General features: G+C 45.9%; 1 protein-coding gene across 1 annotated transcript in view; it reads left to right on the plus strand.

The window, feature by feature from the left end:
- The window catches only part of rapgef2b (Rap guanine nucleotide exchange factor 2b), a gene marked incomplete at its 5' end in the record, with an annotated part of 140,845 nt that overhangs the window by 48,999 nt on the left and 69,726 nt on the right, over nt 1-22,120 (plus strand). Inside the window, 1 exon segment of the mRNA XM_083651574.1 lies at nt 6,251-6,334. Coding sequence (XP_083507700.1) covers nt 6,251-6,334 — 84 coding nt within the window.

Here is a 22,120-nt window from a genome sequence, read left to right on the forward strand (position 1 = left end):
TGTATGTCTGTGTAAGTGTGTGTGTTTGTATCCATGTATGTCTGTGTAAGTGTGTGTGTTTGTATCCATGTATGTCTGTGTAAGTGTGTGTGTTTGTATCCATGTATGTCTGTGTAAGTGTGTGTGTTTGTATCCATGTATGTCTGTGTAAGTGTGTGTGTTTGTATCCATGTATGTCTGTGTAAGTGTGTGTGTTTGTATCCATGTACGTCTGTGTAAGTGTGTGTGTTTGTATCCATGTATGTCTGTGTAAGTGTGTGTGTTTGTATCCATGTATGTCTGTGTAAGTGTGTGTGTTTGTATCCATGTATGTCTGTGTAAGTGTGTGTGTTTGTATCCATGTATGTCTGTGTAAGTGTGTGTGTTTGTATCCATGTATGTCTGTGTAAGTGTGTGTGTTTGTATCCATGTACGTCTGTGTAAGTGTGTGTGTTTGTATCCATGTATGTCTGTGTAAGTGTGTGTGTTTGTATCCATGTACGTCTGTGTAAGTGTGTGTGTTTGTATCCATGTATGTCTGTGTAAGTGTGTGTGTTTGTATCCATGTATGTCTGTGTAAGTGTGTGTGTTTGTATCCATGTATGTCTGTGTAAGTGTGTGTGTTTGTATCCATGTACTGTATGTCTGTAAGTGTGTGTGTTTGTATCCATGTACATCGTGTGTGTTTGGGTGCATGAATATGATTGGAAAGTATAGGCATCTTCCTGATAAGAGGCAGGCGTAAAACTGCAGCAGGCTAGATTGAGTTTCCTCCTGTGCACGATCTTAATCAGGCTTCATTCACAACATATGCATTTAACAGCCTGTCTCCATTTCCCTGTCTAGCTATTTATAACAGCAACAATAACCTGCACGAGAATCAGGCCTCTAAAAGTCAATGGGGGAATTTAATCATGATAATATCTCCATTGTGTTGTGGCGTGCAATGCAGATACCTTCTAGAGTGAAACGGTGTGTCTTAGAAAGCTGTATATACAATATTGCAATATACAACGTATTGCAGACAGTGCGCACACACACACACACACACACACACACACACACACACACACACACACACACACACACACACACACACACACACAATATCGCCTGAAAATACCACATGCAGTGAAAGGCTGAACTCTGAGGATTTACCATGGAGAGATGATGATGGTGCTCCTGACATGGGGGCTGAGGCTGACCTGGCACATACAGTAGGAGGTGAAGAGGGGTTGGTGTCTTCTGCTCGACCCTTAACCTTTAACCTTTCCCCTGTCAACTCCTCCAGTGCAACCCTCCACCTCTCACCCATACTCTGGCCTGCATGGGTGGTCCACTCAGTGGTAGTTTATCTGTATCCTCATGTACTGTAAGACACACAACTGAAAACCGTTTTTATGTTGCAACAGTACTGTTACTCGTAAGTATTCAGTTTGATATAGTAACGATTTCATTTTTATTACATAATGGAAAAGTCTGTGGCTGACTGACCGTTGTGTCCATATCAGTGGGTGAATTGCAGGTGTTATGTATGCTGCCTATAAATAGTGTACATGATATATGGAGGCAAATAAGTTCAAGTAAGCAACTTGCGCAACCGTTGTTCCAAGCCCATTTCTTTTCTACCATTATGGAAACATCAGCCTCCTTTTCTTGTTTATTCGTGAGGAATAGGACTAATTAGTAATCATAATACTGCAACTGAAATGTCAATATTAGTTCGATACCACTGTGAAAGTTTGAATTCAGTACTCATACCGAATGTGTGCCTCAAGCTCAAATTCCGTGTCAGTGTCACCTCCAGAGGGAGTATACTGTATGTGTAGATTGTTATAATTAAAAGAAGACAGTAGTAGAAGGAGGGTTAATTTGAATGGACAGAGTCTCAGTCACAGTCTGGCTCTTGACAGTGGACTCCAGCAGTGGGAAACATGCCAACAATGTCAAACTGTTCACTACACTACATCTTGAACTGAATTCCAGTCCAACTAAATTGGTTGACAGAGCTGTTGCGAGGAGCGGAATATGGTCATATTTTATCGACGCGTCAAAACCCTGTCGGGTGTGGTAAAGCTTGTTAAAAAATAAACCACAGTGGTTGTTTTCTGACATTGCTTGATGTTTTTTTTCCTCGTTTGCCATGGTGTTCACTAGAAGTATCACATTTTCTCATCTTAAACTTTAAAACGTAAGCCTAGTTTACACGACAACGCTCCCTGCATAAAACGTCCAAACTTTTGTTGCGTTTAAATTGGGCACGCAAATCGTTACCACAAACCCTGCGTATAAACGCGGAATCACAGGCCATAACGCAACGACAGTTTTATGCAGAGACCGTTGTCGTATAAACGTGGCCTTAATCTTTGTACTGTAAGTCAAAAGTGGGGTATCGTGACAGTAGTGAGGAGCAGTTTGCTGAATGGGATATCCCGCTCCCTGGCCGAGGGGTCAGGGGTCAGCTGTCGGAAAGCTCTCCACGCTCGGCCGGGTCCCATTCCCTCCGCTACCCGGATCATCTGGGAGCCTCTAGAAACAACAACATCACAGAGTGGATGGGAAACTCAGTGGGAGAAAGTGGAACCAGAAAACACAACACACATCCAACGAACAGGGGTCTTATGTAACACTACTGTTGTGGGCATATTTGGAGTCATGTGACAAGTGTTGGCTATGTGGCTGAACAAAAAACTAGCAAAATGGCAATAACAGCTACTGCCACTTCCAAATTGCAAGAGTTTGAAGATTTTTCTATGAGAAAGGGGGGCGTTTCAGACAACTTTGCTAATACAGTATAATATTCTGGTGCAGATCTACAGGTCAAAAATCATTACTTTTACTCAAGCTGACCAAATACCCCCCCCCCCCCCCCCCCCAGAAAATACACAATGTGGAAAAAGACACATCTTTGTAATTTGCAATATTCAGCAAAACATTTTTTACAAAAGATAATTGCATATGAAGTGAAAGAATAACAGTGCCATGGCGCCCTTGTGTCAGTGCAGACACACAGGGGGAGCTACAGTATATTGTGAAAGAAAGTTGTGTGAATGCTTGATTTCCCCATGACACTGTACCACTGTGGCATTTAGATTGTCACGGGGATTCGTTGGTAGAAGTATAACAACAATAACAACTTAAAATAATCATTTTTTTAATGTTTGTTTATTTTTGGCTACAGTATGTCCCTCTAGATGCGCCCCCATTGTTTTGACAATCCTGTCCTCCCACCATCCCTTTCCACACACTCAATTCTTTATTTTAAAAAGCTGTCATTTCAAAAACCACTATGTCTGGACCCATTTTTGAAAAACAACGTTACACAATCATCATTACTCAGTATCCATAAAAGAGTTATGACTACATTTCAGTACAGTTCTAATTTGTAAGGAGAGTTTTCAAGCTACTTCATAACCGATCGTCCAAAGGGATGGGATGATCTGCTCATCTCACGATAGTACCATTCCATACATGGGATTCACGGTTCAATTACAACCACGATGTAATGCAATAAATAAAAGTTCAGTGACCACAAAGTGTGACTGTGCAGAATGATGTTATCTTTCTAGTGATGCCATTGGCTTTGCTCAACTGTAAAAAAAAAAAAAAAAATCAAGTTTACAGCAGAATAAAAAGGTAGCTAATGTCGCAAATTCATTTTTCTGCCCCCCACGATAACATATTGTCACATTTTTGTTTAGTGATATATTGAATTTTGATATATCATTCATCCCTAGCAAATATGAACCATTGTCACATTTTCATACAGGGGCTTTATAGCTCATTTTTTGGATGAGACTCATTCAAAATCCATTCATTTCATAAGCATAGAGGCACACATTTTTTATGCTAACCCCCACCCCCAAATCCCCCTCGCCCCTGCTTCCAAAATCCCCTTCCCACCGGCTCCATGGCGCTCGTATAACCTGATTCCCCGCTGTGAAAGGCTTCCCAGAGGGGGTGGGCGTGGTGGTGGGGGGAATGTGTAGAGGATGATGTGGAGCGCTTGACGATGACTTCAGTGACCCAGTTCAGTCAAGCTGTCGTGGCTCATAAGACTCTCCTATCTCTTACTTTTTTGGTGTTGTCTCTTCTCTTCCTCTCTCCTCTCAGCGAGGCGCTCCCCTCCTCGCTCGCTACATCTGTGTGCCAGCGATTAATAATTGAGCTTTTCATTTGCAGCAAAATGCAAGGAGGAACGGTGAAGGGGCGCAGGGGGGGGGGGGGGGGGGGGGGTAGGACCAATGTAGAGGGAGAGGTGGAGACGGGGGATGGAGATCAGTGGATGGAAAGGGAAAAGGGAGAATGGATGATGTTGGATGGGCATGGAGAGGGGGGGGGGAGATTTAGCGCTGTGTCAGTAGGGTGTGCTGTCCACAGCCTCGTTAGTTCTGCAACGAAAGTGTGGAGAGAAGAAGAGAGGGGAGACTTCCCCATGATTTAAAAAAACCTCCGTCAGCACAGAGAGGCTGTCTGTGTGGATATATGTGTCTCTGTGGGGGTGGAGAGAGAAATTATGTGCACCCATCCCGTACATTTCTGTAAGCAAAACCCAGGCTCACCTTGCTCACGTCTGATTGGCCATTGATTTTTGTGTGTGTGTGCTTCTCTCTCTCTCTCCCTCTGGCTTCAATTAACACGTCCTCTCTTAGAGCAGGTGGAAATGCTCAGCGATAATCAAGCAAGCTGCTGTCTCCTTAACACTTGAGCGGTTCTACGTAGAAAGCTTGATTTCAGCATGGCAAGCACACATTCATCTCCTGTGCTTAAGTGGCGTTTCAAAGCGCTGGCTGGTGAAACACACACAGTCGGATCCGTCAGACAAAGAAACGTTTGAGCAGCGCGATCCACCCGTGCGCTGCCTCCTGCCGGTGAAACTCCTCGCTGTCAGGTGAAAAGAAGCGGCTGGCGACTGCACCTGTATCAGACGAAGCACGTGCTAGTCTACGGCTCTCCCCCAGACCGGCAGGGGGGGGGTGGAGCAATGGCCGGCACAGCAGGGGCGCATTTGGCTAAGTACAATTGGGGAGGGGAAAAAATCTGAAAAAAATAATCTATAATTGTATGTCACAATTTTAGTTTTGTCGGGTTGGCCACAAATGCGTGTTTTAAAACCATTGAAGCACTTAATTTAGAATGTCTGTTATATTCAAAAACAGGCAGAATGCTGATATACGGTACAGTAACTGGAGCAAAGTGAAACCAGTGTTGTTTCCCGATGCGTCTATTTTTAGTCCGGGGGCCAAAACCTCAGCTTGCAGTCCTGTCAGTTTCCCGAACTAAAAGAAGAAGGTGTCAGTATCCTGTGTAAAGAGACTACTTCCTCATGTGGCTCTGCACTTCCTCTTTCCTGTCAGTCAAGCCGGGTGACATCATGAGTTACCTGAAACGCTTCTTTGATGACTTGTTTACTTGTCCCCATCTACTGTTTGATGTTCCATAATGAGGCTCGTGTGGGTCACTGCTATCGCCTCCAACTGCTTCCAACTGGAATTGTGTCTTTAATTGAATCTGAAAATGGCAACTCAGCTAAAATGTGACAGTAGCGCCCGGTTGTGTGTGGGAGCGTGTACGTGTTTTACGTGTTGTAAGAACTTGACAGATCGGCTGCATCATCCAGGGGGTCAGTTGGAGTTTAGACTGTCTGCGCTACCCGATTTCCGTGCCTGTGTTCTTCACTGGGGCCATGTGGGTGTGGGTGGGCGAGGAGTGATTCATTGGTTCATTCATATAGTATCGTATGTGCTCTTGTCTCTTAATCTCGTTTTTTTTCTCCCTTTCTCTTTGAAATTCAAGAAGCTATATTTGGCGTCATGCCAAATATAGCAGCACAAATTTTATATGGAAGAGAATGCAGATGATCTTGGATCATTCTTCTGCTAGCAGCAGTCCCTCAGTGTCTAGCACATGGCTTTATGGAGAGTTTATTTCTAAAAGACTATATTCATTAAAAAAGAATACATTATTACCTGAAGTTCATCATTTTGGAACTCAGAAATATAGAGGACCCAGACTGGTGAAGTGTTTTCATTTTGTCAAAGGATACAGGAGATACAGTCCTATAAAATATAGTATCATTTCTTTGTGTTTTTGTGTTATCGCTTATGTCACGTTTGAATGAAAGTCCTCAAATATTTCCTGCCAAGGGAGATGTTTTTTTTTTTTTTACTTCAGTACGTGGATATTTGTAATGTGTTAGTCTCAGTACAGGTTCCACATTGTATTTAGGATTTTCCACTAATTTGGGGGGGATTTTCTGTCTCTCTTCCAGCCCTGACGACATTGGAAGCTGCTGGTACATCCTGCTGTCTGGCTCCGTCTTCATCAAGGAGTCCATGTTCCTGCCCAGGAGCAGGTAGGATCAGCAGCCATTTCGCTCCAGGGGGGGCGGCGGCTTGACGGCTCATCTTGGCAGGAGAATGCGAGCTGCTTCCCCCCCCTCCTCAAAGCCTCTTTACAGCAATTACACAAGAAGATAATAGGCTGAGCTAGGATTGGCAATCGAGGGCCAACTTTAATTTATTCGTTCTCACACAAGATTATTTTTTTCTTTTTCTGATCAGCTTGCTCAAGCCCACAGATTTAAATGGCGGTACTTATTTGACCAAAAGAGGCGTTTCATCGTGTTTGGAGAGTGGCCAGGCAGTCGGTTACAGGGGAGCACGTTGGATCCCTCAAAGGGAAAGGTGACATTATCACCTCTTGCTTCATTACCACACAAAGAAAAATCGATCTTTGATTTGTGACTCTTCAGACCCCCTGTTGAATTTATTTCTAAAACACGACTAGCGACATGTCTAGCACCTTTTTCTGATCACTAGAACATTTTTAATTTGTCGACTCCCAAAGTATTTGCAGTCAAATTGGTTGTCTCATCTCAGCAGGTCTGATAATTGCAGTGCTTTCTATATGCAGTGTATCCCCCTTCCCTCTGCTGGAGCAAATATATCCGTGTGCATGATGTCATCTAGTGACTTTCAGCGTCTTTGTTTAGCAGCCAAAATCTCCTTTCCTTGGGAAAGTGTTGGCAACAATGGAGGCGACATTATTACAATCTAATTTAGTTGTCCCTCTTCCAGCATGGTGGCATGGCAATGTCCTCTGTCGCACTCACCAGACGTTTCATGACAGGTCCCTTCACACAGGATTTGATGGGGCCATCTTTAGTTTTGGATGTGTGCCTACACCACAGCACATAGTAAACCTAGTGTTTTGGATGTGTGCCTACACCACAGCACATAGTAAACCTAGCTTGTATATCAGAAGAGAGAAGGCTGATGAGCTATTTTCACACATGAGCTCCGGATCAGGTGAGGGTTGCCCCCCACTGAGCCTGCCCCGGATGATACGTGAAGTGTACCCTTTCAGACATGAGGCATGTTGCTTTCACACATGAGTAGCACCTCCGCAGAGTTTGTAAAGTAGAGAGGGGGCGGGCGGCGGGGGTGGGGGAATTTGGGCATGACCACACGAGTTGTGAAAACTAAAAATACATAATGGGCGTTAACTGCCTAACGTTCACGGCATATAATCGTTTGCGCATAACGTTAGTAAGTAATTAATTAAACAACCCTACAACTCACGCCCAGATGCATCGATTTCCTCGAGTCGCAAGCACTACAAACAAAACAGGTCTTTGCTATGTTCAGTCCTAAAATGCATCAAACCTACTAGAATTATACAGAATACAGGAAGCTAGTCGTTTTTACCTTCAAAATAAAATAAATGTTGTATTACTTAGTAACAAAAAATCTGAATGTCGACTCACTACGGGTTAAAATTGACTTTTCGAAGGGAGCAGATATTCTTCCAGTTTATCTCCGTTCTGTATCTTTCGAAACACACACAAAAAAACATTACACGTGCATTTACTTTATTTATTGCGAAGGTTATACCCGGAAGTTTTCGTTTTATACTGCCTGACTTGACGCTACTTGGAATTTGCGGTTCTGCCATTGAATCTTCACAAACGCTGTGTAAACGTTAAATCAAAGACATGAACGCAACCAGATCCAGATACACTACCTAGCGATGTCCAATACTGGGAAGCGGGACGACCCTCGCGTCCAAAAATGCTTATTAAATGTGTGTGCTGTGCGAAGCTATGCAGACATGAAATCGGATCAGAGCCATGAGCCTTTCAATCCAGCAACATGGCACAGTCGCACACGGAGCAGGTTTGAGGCGCTTCATTCGAAAAACTTTGCATGATGTTTTTTTGCTGCTCATTCACATCGACTATTTATATAATAATAATCTGTCACGCTGGCTTTCTGTCTGTCCTCATGCACTCACGAGCTGACTACTTCACGGAGCTCTGGAGGGGGGGGGGGGGGACAATCCGCCCCTGTGTGTAGGGCAGGGGCTACACTTCCCTCCGGCTAGGATGAGGCTCGCGGGAGCGCGCATGAGCCTCGAAAATCTGTTCACACATGACAGCCAATACGGATGGCCTCTAGATAACTCCTGAATTCCAAACATGTGTGAAAGCAGCTATAGAGAGCAGGTTTGTCATCATGGGGAACATCAGGTGGGCCACCTTCCATCACAGATGTTAGATTGAATTAGGCCTCGGACCTCCAGAGGGACTCCACATTACATTCAATCCTGGCATCCCACCAGAAGCACCGCCCACTCTCGTCTCGATATCAGCTCTCAGCGCAGATCAGTGCCTCTGAAGCCGAGACCCAAACGTTAACCTCAATTTGCAAAAAGCAAAAAAAAAAAAAAAAAGATTTAGCAAGAGGCTGTGTTACATGAGCCATCTCTGTGGGCGTGTTGAAAACAATGCTCTTTTCATCCAGCAGGCTTGTATAACACACCTACGGCCACACAGCGCTCGGCACCGCCGCTTTACGCAGCTTAGCAGAGATGGCCCCATCGTCACTCATGCTCAGGGTTCATATGAATGTCGGAGGCGTTTAATATATACACTATATGTATCGGAAATGTGCCAAGGATCAGCTGTGGCCCCGCCCCTCGTCTTAAATATAACCTCTTCCTCTCCCACCCACCCCCCAAGGTGAAAGTGTGTCTGGGTTGCAGAGGGGGGATTTGCGGATACCAGCAGATTAAAGTGAATGCACGACCGCAGTCTCCGGGGAGGAGAGGACTCTGTGAAAATGTTTACTAAGCGCATGTTGCAAGGAAGCCCGATGCCAGGGATCCACTCTGCTGCACGAGCCTCTGCAGTCTGCAGGGATTAACCATTAGCTCACTTGTACCATAGAGCTGAAAACGATTAATCGAGTAGTCGATCGACAGAAAATCACTATTTTTTATAATCGATTACTCTATAGACTAATTTTTAAGAACAAAAAATAATAATACTGAAATTCTGTCGTTCCATCTTCTTAAATGTGAATATTTTCTGGTTGCTTTAGTCTTCTATGATGGCAAACTGAGTACAGTATCTTTGGGTTGTGGAGTGTTGCTAATGACAAAACAAGCCATTTGATCGATGACGTCATATTGGGCTTTGGGGAAAAAGTGATTAACACTTTTTCACCATTTCTGGAAATTTTAGAGACGAAACAATCGATTAGTGGAGAAAAAGTAAGTAATACTGTACCATGTAATTGCCAAAGTAATAACCAGGTAGTAGCTTGTCAAACGCTGGTGTTTCCCCGCCGTAGGGGTTCCCTTCGCAGTTGGGTTTCGGTTTGGTCATGGTTAGGCGTAGTGGTGCCTGCCGGAGATCTGCTGAGTGCACTCCTCTAGGTATCATTTGTTTCTGGCCCTGTTATTACATAATTATTACTTCTTTATTATTACCCCCCCTACAGGGATGCAAACTATAGGGTGACAGTCACCTTTTTCATCCCAAAAAAGGGCATGAGTTTGTGTCTGCCCTGCTATCTGTCACCTTTTTCACTCTCCATGAGTTTGTATCCATGCCTCTATTACCATGTTGTTACCAAGCTGCATTGTAAAGTGCTTCCGGGAGGATAATCAACAGATTAATCGATAATGAAAATGATCGTCACTAAGGACACAGGTCGTCAGGAGGACCTCAAATCAGTGCAAGACATATATAAGCATGTACTGTATTGACACAGATATAAATTCAGCATTCAGTCGTCATTTGCATGTCCGCTAAAATGCCTAAATTCTAAATTTATAATCACATAGGCTAATTATATATATTTTTTTATCTCTTATGGTGAATAATTCATTTTGGGTCTTCTATGTGCTGAATATGGTGATAGCATCTGAGACAGTGTTGGGTTAGTAGTGCACGGTTTGCAAGGTATTAAGCGTCATTGAAATGCATAGACCTGTGGAGTGCTATCAGCAAAAAACACTTATCTCCTCAGTGACATACAGGCATTTTTGGAAAATATACAAATTGGGTTTTAACAGGTTTTAAGGGTCAGGAAAGTCACTCAACACTTGAATGACAATGTGTAAGCTTTCAATTCAAGTAGGAGAAGGAGTAAAACCAAATCTGCAGTTAAGGGCTTTTTCCGTGACAGCAGTGGTATGGCTGTCTTCCCAGTGAGAATGATTGATCAGATTTTTATAGTGTGTGTAATAGAAATAATTGTGAACGAGACTGCGTGGCCTCTATAAATGACATCATCAATCTGACTGGAGGCCGTCTGAGGTCACACTGTAATACATCACACTCCCTGCTTCAACGTACAAGCTGCGGCCTTCACACAAATATCATGCCATTGCCATTTTGGTGATTTTCATTCCTTATTTGAAGTTTGCATGGTCATTTACAGCCTGTGTTGTTGAGAGATTTTCATACTAAGCGGGATCTTAAAACCTTTGAAGGGCTAGGCAATATTTCGATATTGTGATATTAAACTAGATGTTCTTGGATATCGTACTATTGTGATATGGCATAAGTGTTGTCTTTTCCTGGTTTTGAAGGCTGTATTACAGTAAAGTGATGTTATTTTCTGAACTTAGCAGACTGCTCTAGCTGTTCTATTATTTGCCTTTACCCACTTAGTCATGCACATTAGTGACGATTATTGATCAAAAATCTCATTGTGTCAATATTTTGTGAAAGCACCAATAGTCATCCCCACAATATTGTCGCAATATCGATATTTGTTAAAAATATAGTCTTGTTTTAATAAAAGTGCTTGTGACATCTCACATGTGACTTTAACTTACAGCTGAACAGTTAACATTAGTCCACTTTGTGATAATATATCGTGTATTGCCATTCAACCTAAACATATGATCATCATTTTCTTAGTCCATATCGCCCAGCCCTAGTTGTATAGAATTACAACACTATCATAGCTGTTGATTTCAGAAGATGTTTTCTTCTTCATACACGTCATTTTTGCAGATGCCCGTTGTTGTTGTATTGTCTAACAACAGTGATGTGGTCATATAGGCGACCAGCCCCATGCCCCTCAGCCCCTGGCACTGCAGCACCTAGTCCATAAACAGGAGAGACCAGCCCCATGCCCCTCAGCCCCTGGCACTGCAGCACCTAGTCCATAAACAGGAGAGACCAGCCCCATGCCCCTCAGCCCCTGGCACTGCAGCACCTAGTCCATTAACAGGAGAGACCAGCCCCATGCCCCTCAGCCCCTGGCACTGCAGCACCTAGTCCATAAACAGGAGAGACCAGCCCCGTGCCCCTCAGCCCCTGGCACTGCAGCACCTAGTCCATAAACAGGAGAGACCAGCCCCGTGCCCCTCAGCCCCTGGCACTGCAGCACCTAGTCCATAAACAGGAGAGACCAGCCCCATGCCCCTCAGCCCCTGGCACTGCAGCACCTAGTCCATAAACAGGAGAGACCAGCCCCATGCCCCTCAGCCCCTGGCACTGCAGCACCTAGTCCATAAACAGGAGAGATGGCGAGGGCAAAATGCCTCCGAGGGGAAATTGGTTGTGACACGAGGAACTGAGTGGAGTCCAGTGGGACTTCCTGGACCTTTTAAAGACACGCTGGAATTGAGTTTCAGACAGGCTCTACCCAGAAATGGCTGCTCACATCCACACCAGCAGGCAGGCTGAAAACCTGATATGCCTCCATCATTCTCTCAATGTCCTTTCTCGCTCACTTACTCTCTCTCCCTCTCTCTCTCCCTCTCTCTCTCTCTGCCTCGCCCTCTCTCTCTCTCTCTCTCTCTCTCTGCCTCGCCCTCCCTCTCTCTCCCTCTCTCTCTCTCTGCCTCGCCCTCCCTCTCTCTCCCTCTCTCTCTCTCTCTCTGCCTCGCCCTCCCTCTCCCTCCCTCCCTCTCTCTCTCTCTGCCTCGCCTTCTCTTTCTCTCTCTCTCCCTCTCTCTCTCTCTCTGCCTCGCCCTCTCTCTCCCTCTCTCTCTCTGCCTCGCCTTCTCTTTCTCTCTCTCTCCCTCTCTCTCTCTCTCTGCCTCGCCCTCTCTCTCCCTCTCTCTCTCTGCCTCGCCTTCTCTTTCTCTCTCTCTCCCTCTCTCTCTCTGCCTCGCCCTCTCTCTCCCTCTCTCTCTCTGCCTCGCCTTCTCTTTCTCTCTCTCTCCTTCCCTCCCTCTCTCTCGCTCTCTCCCTCGCCCTCCCTCGGAGGCGTAGTGAGATCTGATCCGGGGGAAGATGAATGACTCAGTTATTAAGTGCTGAATCTAGAGCTCTGTGCCTTGTTTAACCCGGGGCCAGTGTGAAAGCAAATACAACCTCTCATTTGTTTTAGCATGAATAATGAACAACTAAATGTGAATAAACACGTGACACAGATTTCAAGAATGTGCTCTCTGGGTAGATTGCCTGTAGATTACCTACCGTGTGTACACCTCCACTCCGGCTAGGTCGGCCGTCCACACAGGCACAGTTGTCCATGTCTGCGGGTCAGAAGCCAGATTAGGGGTATGTGTCTTGTTTGCTGCACTAGTGCCTCGTCTGGTCAGTCGGGGTGCCTGTTCGGGGGGTGGGTGTATAGTGCGATCCTCCCACGCGGTAAATCCTCTCGGTGAAACTCCTCGTAGTCAGGTGAAAAGAAGCGGCAGGCGACTGCACATGTATCGGAGGAAGATCATGTGCTAGTCTACAACTCTCCCCAGATCGGCAGAGGGGCTGGAGCAACGACCCGGACAACTGGGGAGAAAATGGGAGGAAAAGCGGAAAAACAAAAAAACTTGATCCACGAAAAAGTAAAAGGAATAATTAACATTCTTCAAATACTGTCCAATGAACATGGAAATATCTTTTGTTGCAAAATGGATATATGTTTTGTGTGTTTATCTGTCATTCAATAATACCCCAGCAACAGCCTGAAACTTAACTTCCCCCATCACATATACTTTATTAACCCAATAGCAGTTTCACTTCCCCCACCATTAGTTTTTTTTGCGTGCCGTTTATTATCATCACTATGTATAATCATCATGTTAGCCGGTTACTTCTAGTCATCATCCACCCACCGGTTTCCTGCTCGTCAGTCCTTCTATCGGTTAACCTTAACCACAGCTGTAGCTGAGCCAGCACTTTCCACACAACTGCCTTCATGTTTGCAAAGGAGTGTCAAATGTATTGCTACTGAGTAAGGGGGGAGGGGCCGTTAAGTCATTTCTTGAGAATCATCAGACTTTTTTGGAAGAGAAATAGAAACACAGACACATCTGTTACTGAGGAAGGCATGACAAACAACAGATTGCATAAGCCATTCTTCCTATATGTGATTCTTACGTACGCAAACATCTCTGGCTCATTTCTTAAGAAGTGCTGCTCAAGGCATTTCCATAGGAATCCATTTTGAATTCTGAATCACACTATGATCGTTGGATAGCAGTTGACAGACACTAAAAAGGCGACATTCACATGAGACTTTTAGCATCTGTTCACATCCACAGACAAGGATTCATTGAAAGCACCTATACGTTCTGTTGTTGTGGGCACCTCAGTCAAGACCTTTTTCAAGCAGTCTACCAATTTAAATTGCTGATGAAGTACATATGGATGACTTTCACCTGCAGTCTGTCAAAAGCTCAACTAGTTTCAACTGTTTTGACGGACTGGGTTGTCATATTTTCATGCACTGCGCTCCGTCAATCCATGTCAACTGTCAATGCATAGGTCTCATAGAAATATATGGGATATAGCAAGATTGCAAGAGCCACAATCCAAAAATGTCCCTTTCCTCCCTGTATGTATGTATGTATGTATGTATGTATGTATGTATGTATGTATGTATGTATTTGTTTATTTATTTATTTATAGTAGGACTCCAAAGAGCCACAATTACCCATAAAGGAGCCACAGGTTGAGTATCACTGACCTACTGACATGGCATGACATGGTTGTACTAGTGTCCTCTAGTAAGAGAGTGGCGTCAGCGGAGGACCAAAATGCAAGAATCATTAGCCAATGAACAGCCAGGAATGGGTCTCGCGCTACTTTTGCATGCTAAAATAAAGCAGATAATGTACAATTTGATTCATTTCAAGGGATGAAAAACCCTTTCAAAGTACAACACTGTCTATTTTGATGCAACTCGACAGTGCTGCTTTTTTTACTGAAGAGTTCCACTTTCTACTTCCTGGAAAAAAACTGGTGCATTGGAGTGAATGGAGATGTCAGAACTCTTCTATTATACGGCTCTGGGTTGTACCAATGGTCAACGGATGCCTAATGGCCCATTTTCCCCGCTGCTATGAGCGCGGCCCCGCCCAGCTCGTCTCGCTTTTTTGTCTCATTCCACCGATCAAAAATCTGGACAGCCCGGGTTGAGTCGGGGTTGAGTTGTTTTGGTCCCTGCTTTGTTGACGTTTCAGCGCTGTGGACCCGGTACCATACGGTGACGTGAAAACACTGCAGACGACTGATTGGTCAGGCAGAATCGTGTTTACTGTATCTACTGTCAATGCTGGATACCAGTTTAGTGGGACTTTACCTTCTCTTCTGTTATTTCCATCGGTCTTTTGTGTTGCTGCCTTCGGCTCTGGTGAAATAAAATCGATCTCCTTGCTCAGCTTTAACATGACGGTGGTTTTCAATTGTTTTGAGAGAGAAAAACTCCGCTGCTCGGGAAGCGCTTTGTAGTTGTGTGCTACGTCGGCTCCGCTAGGCCGGAGGCGGGGGTTTAGCGAAGCCGCGGTCTTGCCTGGTGAGTGGCCGCCGGGGTAGTGGGCAGGCTTCCCTTCTTCCCGTAGCGTAACCCCCGTCCCCCGCGCAGCGCATGCATGCATTGCAAATAACAACAAATTGATATCCATTCTCCTGGCCGATTGTCACATTTGCCCGTGTATGTCATTTAGAGGCACCAGTATTTCATAACCAGTTTAAAAGTTCAGTGTATGGATTTAATTTTAACGTTATACGTTATAGCCTACTTGGGCTATGGGCGGAGAGCAGATATGCGGTCGCTATGATGACCAGGTGTGGGCAGAGGCGAGTAAACTTGCTATGGAAACAGAGTCTATATCAAGGAGAGACGAGCAAGACCAGGTCGAGTAGAGCTGTACTGTTCTGTTATATGTGGTGGAAATGAGCCATTAGATAGATCATCTAGTTTCATAAGATACCAGAAAGTTGACTCTGGTGTTAAAAACGAAGCCCGCTAACAGCCATTAGATTTGTACCAGTGTGAAACCAGGAGGTTATCAGGACAAATGACCAACCAGGAGAGCCGCAGGAGGACAGGCTAAAAATAAGGAAAATCAGGATTATTGGCAGCTATGCAGTCTCTGCCTGTGAAGCACTCTGTCTGTCGCAGCACACTTCATGTTCTCCATGCAAGAGAGGAGGCCACACCCCTCCACCACCCCACCCATCCCACACACACACACACACACACACACACACACACACACACAAACCCCGCCCTCTCGTTCAGTAGTATCTCTGGAGCAGGAAGTGAGTCGTAAGCTGGAATGTTGGCTGTAGTTAGCGCTCCCCATCACAGAGAGAGAGAGGGGGGGGGGGAAAGGGGCAGAGCCATAGGACAGAAGCTGATCCGAACATTCACACACTCTCACTCACTCTCACTCTCTCTCTCACACACACACACACACACATCTCAGACAGTAGCACCGGGGCGTGAGCAGAACGATATGCTGCAGCAGAACCAGAGTATCAGGACCGCGGACATGGTTGTGGGACTTACTTTGGACTGACGGGGGAAGGAGGATATTTCAGAAGGAGGCTCCTCTTGTCTTATCAGGTGGCAGTGCAGAGTCCCGGGGGGTAAGTGTCCCGACTTAGCTCCTTCCTACCGGGAAGGGCAGAGTGAAACTCAGCCCAGAAACTCCCATGTTGTGGTTGTCATTTAAAAGGGCTGACTTGTCTGCAAGCTGGGAGCTGGTTTCAGTCAAATCCGAGCAGTCTGTGTGAACGATGAGTGGAATGTGAAGCATGACTTTGATGTTATTTTGGATTTGTCAAGCGTGCAGAGAGGCTGCTGCCAGGGAAAGGGAGTGTGTGTGTTTTGTATATTTGGGGGTTTGAGGCGGGGCCGGAGCTCCCGCTCTGCACAATGTGTCAGAAAATCAATGATGATGATTGATGGTTTTGAGAAAAAGTTTTCAAGAGGCTAGTCTACTAGTCTACTCTGCAACTGTTAGTTCAATGCCCCTGTCTCTCCTCACCATGTTACAATGTTACAATGTCACTGTTAGTTCAATGCCCCCTGTCTCTCCTCACCATGTTACAATGTTACAATATCACTGTAGTTCAATGCCCCCTGTCTCTCCTCACCATGTTACAATGTTACAATATCACTGTAGTTCAATGCCCCCTGTCTCTCCTCACCATGTTACAATGTTACAATATCACTGTAGTTCAATGCCCCCTGTCTCTCCTCACCATGTTACAATGTTACAATGTCACTGTAGTTCAATGCCCCCTGTCTCTCCTCACCATGTTACAATGTTACAATGTCACTGTAGTTCAATGCCCCCTGTCTCCTCACCATGTTACAATGTTACAATGTCACTGTAGTTCAATGCCCCCTGTCTCCTCACCATGTTACAATGTTACAATATCACTGTAGTTCAATGCCCCCTGTCTCTCCTCACCATGTTACAATGTTACAATATCACTGTAGTTCAATGCCCCCTGTCTCTCCTCACCATGTTACAATGTTACAATATCACTGTAGTTCAATGCCCCCTGTCTCTCCTCACCATGTTACAATGTTACAATGTCACTGTTAGTTCAATGCCCCCTGTCTCTCCTCACCATGTTACAATGTTACAATATCACTGTAGTTCAATGCCCCCTGTCTCTCCTCACCATGTTACAATGTTACAATATCACTGTAGTTCAATGCCCCCTGTCTCTCCTCACCATGTTACAATGTTACAATATCACTGTAGTTCAATGCCCCCTGTCTCTCCTCACCATGTTACAATGTTACAATATCACTGTAGTTCAATGCCCCCTGTCTCTCCTCACCATGTTACAATGTTACAATGTCACTGTAGTTCAATGCCCCCTGTCTCTCCTCACCATGTTACAATGTTACAATGTCACTGTAGTTCAATGCCCCCTGTCTCCTCACCATGTTACAATGTTACAATGTCACTGTAGTTCAATGCCCCCTGTCTCCTCACCATGTTACAATGTTACAATATCACTGTAGTTCAATGCCCCCTGTCTCTCCTCACCATGTTACAATGTTACAATATCACTGTAGTTCAATGCCCCCTGTCTCTCCTCACCATGTTACAATGTTACAATATCACTGTAGTTCAATGCCCCCTGTCTCTCCTCACCATGTTACAATGTTACAATGTTACTGTAGTTCAATGCCCCCTGTCTCTCCTCACCATGTTACAATGTTACAATATCACTGTAGTTCAATGCCCCCTGTCTCTCCTCACCATGTTACAATGTTACAATGTTACTGTAGTTCAATGCCGCCTGTCTCTCCTCACCATGTTACAATGTTACAATATCACTGTAGTTCAATGCCCCCTGTCTCCTCACCATGTTACAATGTTACAATATCACTGTAGTTCAATGCCCCCTGTCTCCTCACCATGTTACAATGTTACAATATCACTGTAGTTCAATGCCCCCTGTCTCCTCACCATGTTACAATGTCACCGAAGTTATATTTCGGGAAGCAAAAGTCATGGGTCACTCATGACTTCTGGTCAGCGGTGTCAGTTTCTATTTAAGAAGTGGACAGCGGGGGGTGGGGGTGGGGGTGGGGGGGTTGGAGGAGGCCATGGTGTTCCTCCAAGGAATTTAGTTTGTGTTGGGATTTTGGAAAGGTGAGAAGTGGTCACCAACTGACGCGCTCTCACCATCCAACTGTGTGTCTGTCTGCCTGGCTGCTTCTCTGCTCTGAGGCATGTTGGTTAACCGCTCAAGCCCGGGGCCTGGGAGGTGTTTTCATTACTAAGCAGGCACGACCAGCACCCCCCCCCCCCACACACACACACACACACACCCCTCCACCCTCCTCCTATGACCTCTCCTTCCCTTCCGCTCCCTGCTCTGTCTAAAGTCTTGCATAACCAGGGACTTTAATCTTTGCCCTGCTTAAGGGTTGGGTGGGTTAAAAAAAGCCAGCGTGCTGCGTGCTCTCTTCCTCTTCCCAGTTACTCAGTTAAAGGGCTTAGTGTAGAGTGGAGAACCCCCCACCCCTCCACCACCTTTTCCAAAGCAGCTCCCCCAGACCAGGGGTGCAGATTAGGGGTTGGGCTGGTTCAGTCAGACAGGCTGGCTGCCTGGATGGATCAGGGCTTTAGCGGGGGGCAGCAGGGCGAGGCTGGCTGGATGGATCAGGCTTTAGTGGGGGGCAGCAGGGTGAGGCTGGCTGGATGGATCAGGCTTTAGTGGGGGGCAGCAGGGTGAGGCTGGCTGGATGGATCAGGCTTTAGTGGGGGGCAGCAGGGTGAGGCTGGCTGGATGGATCAGGGCTTTAGTGGGGGGCAGCAGGGTGAGGCTGGCTGGATGGATCAGGGCTTTAGTGGGGGGCAGCAGGGCGAGGCTGGCTGGATGTATCAGGCTCTGGCGGGGGGCAGCAGGGCGAGCGGAGGGGAAGGCTGGTGATGCATGTGGAATGACATTCCAGACGCCCAGTCTTGTTGTATAACAGGGGAATGCGAGGCCAGCGGGGCAGCAGGGCAGGGGGGCAGCAGGGGGTATGTCAGCCAGCAGACAGAGAGTTGAAGGGTTTAGATCCCAAATGAGATGTCTGCCACCTGTCCACACCTCCTCATGGAAGCTGTCTGACAACACAGTTTAGAGATATTGAATGAGTCATTTCACCTATTGTTTTTTTCCCCCTTCACAAACGGATATACCAAATTTTGGAAATGTTCATTCAGTTTATTTCAACCCCCCTACACAAAGCTAATGGGCTAGCATGGTGACGCGCAAAAGCATGCTAATGATAACCACAGTACAATGATGTACTCTGTTATAAATGAGTTACATAGCAGCGCGAGCGTTTAGCTCTTGCCCTCTTATCGACTGCGACTTCCACAGTTTGTCAGCCAGCCGCCTGTCAGTGTGCAGAGGGTTAGGAACCAAAGCACAAATCTTACTTCAACCCTTTGGCTCGTCTTCCTTGGCGCTGAATAATTCATAGCGAGTAGATTGTGAACGCACATCGCCCATCATTAGCAGAGCTAATAAAACGTTAAAGACTTGCACGGGTCAAACCTTGTAATATGTGTTTGAATGTGTTGATTGCAGATTCTCTCCACCACCTCCCCTCCCCTCTCCCCTCCCACTCAATTATGCTTCCAGAGGAGCCAAAGTTTGCTCAAGACAATTCACTTTCTGTTCTCCTCCTCTAATGTACATTGACATTCACCCACACCACAGACCTGCTACTGTTCCCAGTCACTCAGGATGGAGTGTTGGAGGCTTTAACCTCGGAACAAGACACTTTTGTATGTGGATCCCCCCCCCCCCTCCCCCCGCCTCGCCCTTCACGTCCATAATCTCCTCTCTAATACCTCACATTGCCCGTGGCTTTTGCCTGGTGCAAAATGGAGGCTTAGATTACTGATGTCAGGAGCGTAATGGAGCAGCGTGATTGAACGTGTCATCTCGCTGGTTGCTCTTAACGTGTTCTGTGATGTGTCATCATGGGTGGAATCATCATTACTCCCTTTTCCACGGCAGACTGAGCCAAGGAAGGCTCAACAGGATCAGAGCTGGCACCAACTCCACATGTTTGTAAAGAAACCCAGATCAAACGCACTGTTATTCATTTCTCTGAAGCTGCTGCCCAACTGACACGTCGTCTTTGCTGCCAATAAGTTGTAAAAGATGTGTACAGCATGTGTGTCATCTTAGGAGAAAGTGAGTGAGCCTAACAGACAGACTGACTGAGTGAGGCTCTGGATACAGTAGCTCTCTGTGGCGCTGTAGTGCAGTTCAGGCCGGGTGCTGTTGCTGTGGCACAACCAGAGTTAAGAGGCATTAAGCTGAAGCTCAGCCATCAGCATTAACCCCACACTGCCTTCATTCACTCAGCATTAACCCCACGCTGCCTTAATTCACTCAGCATTAACCCCACGCTGCCTTAATTCACTCAGCATTAACCCCACACTGCCTTCATTCACTCAGCATTAACCCCACGCTGCCTTAATTCACTCAGCATTAACCCCACGCTGCCTTAATTCACTCAGCATTAACCCCACACTGCCTTCATTCACTCAGCATTAACCCCACGCTGCCTTAATTCACTCAGCATTAACCCCACGCTGCCTTAATTCACTCAGCATTAACCCCACGCTGCCTTAATTCACTCAGCATTAACCCCACGCTGCCTTAATTCACTCAGCATTAACCCCACACTGCCTTCATTCACTCAGCATTAACCCCGCGTTGCCATCATTCGCTCAGCAGCCATCAGCATTAACCCCGCGTTGCGGCATGCACTCAGCATGCAGTAGCCTGGCCACTCAATCATGCTGTCTTTCAATCATGTTTTTGTTTTTCAGCAGTTTAAGCCTGAAGTGTACCTGAAATCTGTTAAATAAAGCTGACAAATGAGTCCAGTCAAACTGCAGCACTGGCACAGAATGATTGACACAAGAAAATAAAAATGGTAATATATATAATGAAGGCTGGTCTATCATGGAGGGAAGAGGAAAGAGAGTTGCAGAGCGCAGGGCAGGAAACCCAACACTTTTCTAGCCCTGCAGTGCAGACCGCAGTGACTGGTGAATACCAAAAATATACTTTCACCGGTTTACCGCCCAAATGGATCCTTACACTATAACAGGGCCACCAAATCACTGCTGGTAGAGTGTCTTAACCCAGCTACAGCCTAGTTTGACCAGCGCGTTCCTGTCGCGGCTGCTCTTTATTTCGCAGCCTGACCGAGCTGTGCCCCACAACATGTAGCCACAAGCCCAGAGCTCTGCAGCATCGTGAGCCATGCTGGGCCTGAGGGCTGCACCTGTCAGCGTGATGGATGACATGGAATTGATGAAATTGCTGCCACCTCCATCACCTTATTACACTTACCCTCACGGCTCCCTGCTGCTCACCTCACTATAGGAGAGCTGTTAATAGCTGGCCTGGTGCCTTCCTGCCCCACTTTATCTACTCATTAGTTGTTCCACAATGAGATCTGGAAAGTTGTAATGAAGTTGGGGAAGATAGTTTGGGCTTTGTTTATATGTTGAATGATTACATAAGGGGTAACACTTATAGCTGGGTTTTGAGCAGGGTGTGGTTACTTTCTTACACACCAAAAATCATCACTGTGTTCATTTAACTCGGTGAGAAACGCAACACTGTACAATATCAATTTGGCACTTTTGATCGTTTTAAACGTCTACTGCCGAGCCGTATCGGCTCATTGAGAGGGCAAACCTCTCCAATCAACACATATCAAGTCAAAATAGTTGTAAGTGAGAAATCAGCACTGTCTGGACTGGAGGTTTGCTCTGTGTGTGAGCTATAAGACATGTTTCTGCTCTGCATCTTCTTGCTGCATTTTGGCTTTTAATGAGAAGGCAGAGAGCTGTTCTTGCTTAGTGGTCGGGACTCTGAGCTAATTAAGGGGGGGGAGGAAAGATAACTAGGCAAACTAGTGTAGCTGTCGATGACTTCGGAGTTACTTTGAGTTTATCTTACAAAACCATCAAGGAACCAAGATTCGGGTCACATTCGGGGTCTAATAATGTTAAAAATAACAAACAAGTGAGTCCTTGTGCATCTTGCGTATTGAGGTTGGATGGTGGACAAAGGCTGCAGTCTTCACTAAGCCCAGCAGTTGGATCT

Source organism: Poromitra crassiceps (assembly GCF_964638095.1).
Source record: "Poromitra crassiceps genome assembly, chromosome: 15".
NCBI lineage: Eukaryota > Metazoa > Chordata > Actinopteri > Beryciformes > Melamphaidae > Poromitra > Poromitra crassiceps.